The following is a 6,565-nucleotide window of genomic DNA, read 5'->3' as shown; positions in this document are numbered from 1 at the left end:
AACTAATTACAAGTGTTAACGAGTGTGCTTAAATACTAAGTTCCATCATATCCTGACTATGCTCGGCTCGTAGCCTGGCTATGATCCGGTCATGTCCTGGGTATGCCCCATCGTAGTCAGTCTATGCTCCTCATAGCCTGCCTATGATCGTAACCCTAATCCGGCCTAGCATCATAGCTCGACTATGATCGGTCTCGGTGCATTGTTCTTCCGTAGTTGTCACGGCGCTAGGCTGCGGCACAACGGATTCATTGGCTGTCAATGCCCGCGTTCTCTGACATCTTCATACTAGTTGGACGTTGAGTGAACTTGTGTAAGTTAATCCATTATTAGGCTTAGGTCAAGATGATCCCAAGGTTTAGGAAGGCTTGAGAGGTCAACCTTCCGTAACACTATAGTATAAAATACCAAGGTTACTAGTATTATCCTATTATCTCTAGCTAGGTCTTTAGGGATAAAGACCTTAGCAGGGAGGGGTAGTTATAAGGCCTTAGAAGATCCTATATAGTGGTTAATCTTAGGCTTATAAGGCCCTATACAGTACGTAAGGGGTTCTAGGGGAATCATGAGGTATCTTGTAATTTGTATTAGTCTTTTAATAAGACAATGGAAGGACACGTGACCTTGCACAGAACCTTTACAATAAGTGTCTCCTTTTTATTAATAATAATTTTAAAGGTATAAACTATTACTTTTATACTATTTTTAAATTATAGTTTATTATTTTTATAAAGAAGTTTTTTATAAGATTTTAATAACTAGGTGGCTACCTACTTAACGACTATTTTATAATAAAAAAATACTTTATAGTTATAATTTAGTTTTTTAATTAAGTTATATTTTTTTATAGTTTAGTATAAACTTTATTTAAAAATATTATAGTATATAGTAGGTAATAACTAGTTAGTATTAATATATAAAAAATAATAATTAATAATATTCTAAAATTCTTTAATAAAAATATTTAAAATTATATTTTTTTTTCTAGGCTATAGTTTATAACTGGTAGATAAAAATTAAATTAAATTTTAAGTATAAAAAGAGGAAGTTTTACCTAAATAGAAATTAGAGTTTCGGGTTATATAGTACTAAGTTAGTATCCAAGGCCTTAGTTACTAGTAGCCTTAGTGCCTCAGGTACTAAGGAACTTGTAATGCACTGCCTCAAGCTTCATGCTGTAATAATTATAATAATTTTTTATATATAGACCTAGAACTTAATTATGAAATTATATTTATAACCTAAGACCTAAAAATACCTATTAAATCAGGAATGTAATAGGCCTTAAAACATTTTCAGGGCGGACATTTTAGTAACCTCCTTATTAAATTTCACAGTAGCAGCGCTGCGCGCGACAGACTGATGATATTCACATGGTTATCTGGAGGACCAAGCACGTGACCTCGCCGCGCTCGCTAAAGGTGCCTCAGGCTCCTACATCAACAGAAGATGCTGAATGTCTTGATCTATGTAGGTACTGTTAGGAAAGGAGCGTTGGACACTATAAGAACCTCTTCTCTCGCTGAGAACCTCTTTGACCAGGAAACACCATCTTACCTCTCCTGCATGTATTACGGAAACCTTCGCTAGAGCTTCAATTTAGCCTATTCCGCGATCATTGTACAGTACATCTGTCCAGGGTGCTTCGAGAAGTAACCACAGCTAACAGAAAGTACTTCCTGTACTATTTGCAAAATCAATGATGAACGTGATCAAACCAAGGGGGAACAGCACTGTAATCTCTCTCCTCGAACATTATGCTGACCACTGGTGCACTGGAACACGGAGAACATTTACGCGGAGGAAGGATTGGAGAAGACGCGAGCACTATATGGTTTTCTTCTCTTGAGCCGCACTGCCCTGGAATCGAGCCTCGAAAGACCAGTTGGACGCATGAGGACAAGAACTCAAAAAGGAAAATTGTCATTGACAGCTACAGCACTATTCCGATTTTTTTTTTTTCTATTTTGACATCGGAACAATCCCGACAACTGTCCAGGTCGCCTAACAGATACAACCCAAGGACTTGGAAATGCCCGTGCCTTAAACAGTCTCCAAGACCTGCTCCTTGAACTCGCGCTCAACCTTCTGACCCTTGTCATCGGTCGTTGACTCGCCATGAAGGTTCAGCAGCGCACCAAGATCAAACTTGGGGGCCTTGAGAAGCTTAACCTTGCGAATGTGGACCTACTAGAGTTAGCTGCGACTGTGCACAGAGGGATGTTTGTTGTACGTACATGCTGCAGAGGGTAAATTCCCTGAGTCGCCTTCTCGATCTCGCGGCCGATGACCTCGGGGATAAGTTTTGTCGTAAGTTGAGCGAGGGAGCAGCTGGCGGCCTCGCGTTGCATGATTTCGGTCATCTTCTTCCGAATGGCGCGGATCTGAGAAGAGCGAGCATATGTGGTCTTCTTGATCTGGTTGGGGCGTCTCTTGGTGAAGGCGATGGCGAATAGGCGCAGAAGATAGTCATCGGTGGTCTTGACGGTAACGTTGGCCTCGATGAGGGACTGCCATTTCCGCACAAGGGATCGCAGCTTGTCGGTAGTAAAGTCGAGACCGTGGAAGTTGGTGAGACAGTTCTTGCCTTGGATTTCGTCGACGCGGAGCTTGACCTTGCGGAAGGCGTGGTCCTCATCGTTCTGGAGATCCGCAAGAGAGACTTCGAAAATACGGCCCTTGAGCGAATCGTTCGCGTTCTTCAGACCGCTGGTGCGGTTGACGATGGTCTTTCCGACGCTTCACGTATTCTGGTCAGTTCAAATGTGCGACATTTTGAGGTGCGGGTTGGACAGTTGTATATTGGCGCTGCACTCACTCTCGGACCTGGAAGGTAGAAGGAGCCTATACAAAGTTAGTCACATTGTCAATTTCCCGTAGTTTCATCCTTGTTTACCTTTACGGAGTATTCATCCTTTCTGGTAAAAGGGTCGACGGTCCTCTTCTTGATACCCTTCTTGCCCTTCGACAAGCGCTTGTTCCTAGCGGTCGATTAGCAAAGGTTTCAATCTCTTTGCGGTGCGCCGATAGAGAATCGGGGTCGAATTCCGTACTTTCCAACAGCCATGTTTGCGACTCGGGCCTATCTGTCAGTTGTCGGGGACAGACGAGATGTTCACACCACGAACTCTGGTGGAAAGGGTCGGATCGATTCGTGCTGCTTGCCGCGGTTTCGACGAACAAGAAGTTGCGAGCAAAATCCCACAGAAAAGTCCATTAAGCGAGACGCTGGCCCTATGGTCCAGCTTATGTAATATTATCCACAAACAAGACCTCCTATGATTGGGTTGAGGCAACGACATCACGTGCTTCTCACCTCCACATTTTTTCCAGGTTGTCAACGGAGTTGGTTCTTCACTCCTCGTTGATGGTGCTTCGAGACCCATCGTGTTTGCTTAGTATCTAGATACAGTAATGGTGTTAACAATAAATCGGCACTTTTTCTGCGGGCAGTTCTCTTCACAGATGGTTCAAGTTGCTGGGATGCATTTTTCAAGATCTCGCCCTCGGTTTCGCTTCCTGATATCCCAGAGTGCGTACCCCTTGTTCTTCGCAGCCTTTTCACAAGAATTGAATCACGGGGCTTCGTTAAACTCAATATACTGAAAGTCCATCCTTGTAGTTTTCCATGGACTACTCGTAGAAGTGTAGCATATGTTGTATTATGTAAGATCTGACGACGATCGCGAGGCTGGAGTCTTGAGAACCCATTGGTGGGTCGTGCTATCGGATGCCGCCACCGACTACCTCATCGCGCAAGCTGACCCACATGTGACTTTGCGCCCTTTGCACCACCCTTCCACGTCAAGTCGGTTCAATGTGAAGGGCCTGGACATATCTACTCCGTACAAGACTAGCTCTGGACATATTTACGGTACTAGATCTTTCTCTTCCACAGATTGCATTCAGGCCTTTCAAGTATGGTATGTCTCTTTTGATTCATCAATTCTCGCTTTGAGACGCTGACCCATTTTCCTTGTAGGGTAAGCGTAAGAAGTCAAGTCGTCAACCCCAGACCACCAGAAAGGTAGTGGCGGATTTCTCACCTGTTATCTAAGCTACGGCTAACTGAAGAGGATAGAGAGAACCCCTTCCAAGCACATTTGCCTGTCTCTTTTGCAACCACGAAAACTCTATCATTGTGAAATTGGACAAAAAACTGGGGCTGGGACATCTCTCCTGCAAAGTGTGCGGGCAAAGATTTCAGACGGGCATCAACTGTGAGGACCAATGCACCGATGCCAATTTTTTCAGCAATTCTAATCGGCAACAGACCTTTCCGCCGCGGTTGATGTATACTCCGACTGGGTCGACGCATGTGACGCAGTGGCTAAAGATGCGGCAAATAAATACGAAGAAAGTGATGCGCATGGAATACGGTCCAGCAATCGCCCATTGTCTCCCGACGACCGAGGTGTTGAGCTTGCGGAGCAGACGGGCCACTATGACGATTACTGAGGGGCCGTTGGGAAAGATAAACGGTGTACGCAACGACGACCGAATGATTTTTGACTTTGACTACAAGGCGCTCAGAATACCCAGTGCTCCAATGCTTCATTGAATGCGCAAACGTGGTCGCCCGACTGGGCATCGTTAATGGCAAGTTTCGGGCTTGGACAGGATTCTTGATCCATACCCACGCATATTGCCTTTGCAGAAGATTTGTCATCCTCAGTGACATTTCATAGAGTGTAGTAGCGGTCACCAAAGTCACCGAGACCAGGAGTTATATATCTGGAAAGTATGGTATTAGTCCGATTGCTCACGTTAGCTGTACAGGATCTTACTTCTTCTCGTCTAAGCCCTGGTCAATAAAGGCAGTCACCACTCTTAGCTTAGGAAAGCGTTCGGCGAAATCTGCAACACCCGATGGGCTCGCGATGAGATTGAGGAAAAGGATGCGTTCCTCAGGAACTCCCTTGGCCTTCAGAACCTCGACTGCAAGTGTTGCGGAACCTCCTGATATACCAGTTAGCAACTCTACACGCCTCGTCTCAAGATTTCGTAGACCTACCTGTTGCAAACATTGGATCAAGAAGAAGAACCCAACGGTTGGAGATATCGGCAGGAAGCTTCTCGTAGAACAGCTTTGGTTTGCAGGTTTCTTCATCCCGTTGTATGAGTATCTTTCCAATTCGTACGGATCGACAACAATCTCGTAGCCCCTGTTCCATGGCCTCACCCGCCCTCATGATCGAGACACCACATATTTTCCCCTCGAATTTGACGCCTAGATAAGAGCGCCCCACGGGAGTAGTGACGGATTGTTCGACAACTGGAAGATGGTTAAGCCCCTCTTCGACTAATAAGCGGATGATTCTATTCGAATAGAATATAAAGTCTGCTCGCCCAGTTCCCTGGTCTCTGATCATACTATAAAAATGTCAGCAAGAGCCAAAGAAATACGAGTGGAAACACGGGTTTACTCACGTCAACAAAGCTATCAACTGCGGAGTTTGAGGCAAGACGTGGACATTTTCGTAAGATATGCTTTTCGACACAGTTGCCGTAGGTTTCTCCTTGTCTGATCTGTAAACTGGACCGACCCCTTGAGCCGGAGAAGGGATGGGTTCAGTATTGCCACTCATTGTGAGTAAGGGAGTGCGGTGGAAAGCAAATTTATCAAAACAGATCAGAGACGGCACTGATGGTGTTGTAGACAAAATCGGTTTGAATAGGAACTTGAAAGACCGCAGCCAGTCCCCTTTTAAGGCTTGCAGGTAGGTTGGTACAGTAGCTATTATCGTGACTTTTCACTCGCACTCAACAGAAAATTATACAGCCCGCTGTGAAGTGGGCGAGTATTATTATTCAAAGAACAAATACGTAGCATAATCGGGCGGGCGGGGGAAAGACTACCTTCCAAGTTTGGACTAGTCTTATCGAGAGAGCATTGCGCTTGGGTGCGGGCTTCGGCGCTTTGCCAATCCTTATCGGGATTAAAATAGATTGGAACGACTTGATGCAACAATTGCATGAAGCGCAACAGATCATCGAGCAGCTGGTTGGTTGCTGGATGATACCCTGGACGCTTGTCTCAAGTGTTTGGCAATTGCGCGACTACTATACTGTGGAAGAAAGCCACCGGAAATATAAGGCACTCTTTATAGTATGTCTGGAGGCTTGGGGCGTGGCTTTAACTTTTATGTATGACTGTTTTCCAGGTTTCCTTGACAGGGCATTAGTCATCTTGGTTACTTAACGTAATTCCCGGGTCGTCCGATCATCCCGGGTCATCCGATCACCCATCAAAAATATAGATACTTGTCGAACTTGAAGCTATTCCCAACAACGCAATTCTTAATATTTTTAATTAAACTAAGTTTGACGGCGATTAGGACACCCAGTTCGAATATGGCCCTGTATACCACATTCACTACACCTTGGTGGCGCACGTTTTCGGGCTCCAGAAGCGAGCGGAGTAGAACTACTAGGACCTCCTTCATCCACATTTAATTGCTCATTTCTCAACGTAATTAGGTCCCTTGCCTCTTGCACTTGTAGACCAGCTATAGGACTCATTTGCCGTTTAGATCGACCTTTTTTTTGCTGTTGAATCTGGCTT

At 44.9% G+C, this 6,565-nt stretch overlaps 3 protein-coding genes across 3 annotated transcripts; 1 reads left to right on the top strand and 2 right to left on the bottom strand.

Annotated features, from left to right (window-relative positions):
* Positions 1-2,043: 2,043 nt before the first annotated feature.
* On the bottom strand, positions 2,044-3,067 carry rps1 (40S ribosomal protein eS1; the record flags this gene model as incomplete). Its single annotated transcript, XM_071047531.1, has 5 exons — positions 2,044-2,187; positions 2,238-2,739; positions 2,819-2,844; positions 2,897-2,981; positions 3,054-3,067. The coding sequence occupies 5 exons, from the start codon at positions 3,065-3,067 to the stop codon at positions 2,044-2,046; spliced, it is 771 nt and encodes a 256-aa protein (XP_070891834.1).
* Positions 3,068-3,236: 169 nt separating this feature from the next.
* Positions 3,237-4,458, top strand: BJX68DRAFT_260105 (transcription elongation factor 1 family protein; the record flags this gene model as incomplete). The annotated part of the gene is made up of 4 exons (XM_071043827.1): positions 3,237-3,239; positions 3,983-4,027; positions 4,082-4,220; positions 4,274-4,458. The coding sequence occupies 4 exons, from the start codon at positions 3,237-3,239 to the stop codon at positions 4,456-4,458; spliced, it is 372 nt and encodes a 123-aa protein (XP_070891833.1).
* Positions 4,459-4,500: 42 nt separating this feature from the next.
* BJX68DRAFT_59135 (uracil phosphoribosyltransferase) lies at positions 4,501-5,699 on the bottom strand. Its single transcript, XM_071049455.1, has 4 exons — positions 5,431-5,699; positions 5,015-5,373; positions 4,788-4,956; positions 4,501-4,734 (listed from the first exon to the last, which is right to left on the bottom strand). The coding sequence occupies exons 1-4, from the start codon at positions 5,586-5,588 to the stop codon at positions 4,683-4,685; spliced, it is 738 nt and encodes a 245-aa protein (XP_070891832.1). The 5' UTR covers positions 5,589-5,699; the 3' UTR covers positions 4,501-4,682.
* Positions 5,700-6,565: the final 866 nt, after the last annotated feature.

This window comes from Aspergillus pseudodeflectus (genome assembly GCF_044049435.1).
Source record: "Aspergillus pseudodeflectus strain CBS 756.74 chromosome Unknown BJX68scaffold_154, whole genome shotgun sequence".
NCBI lineage: Eukaryota > Fungi > Ascomycota > Eurotiomycetes > Eurotiales > Aspergillaceae > Aspergillus > Aspergillus pseudodeflectus.
The sequence above is the reverse complement of the archived record's forward strand: the minus strand, read 5'-3'. Positions and strand labels throughout refer to the sequence as shown.

Bases quoted from the DNA above. Each gene is read 5' to 3' on its own strand.
- BJX68DRAFT_59135 (XM_071049455.1), bottom strand. From the start codon at position 5,588: ATGAGTGGCAATACTGAACCCATCCCTTCTCCGGCTCAAGGGGTCGGT. The intron at 5,374-5,430 runs GTGAGTAAACCC...ACATTTTTATAG, and splicing joins CAGTTGATAGCTTTGTTGAC to TATGATCAGAGACCAGGGAA. The intron at 4,957-5,014 runs GTAGGTCTACGA...GTATATCAGGAG, and splicing joins TGATCCAATGTTTGCAACAG to GTTCCGCAACACTTGCAGTC.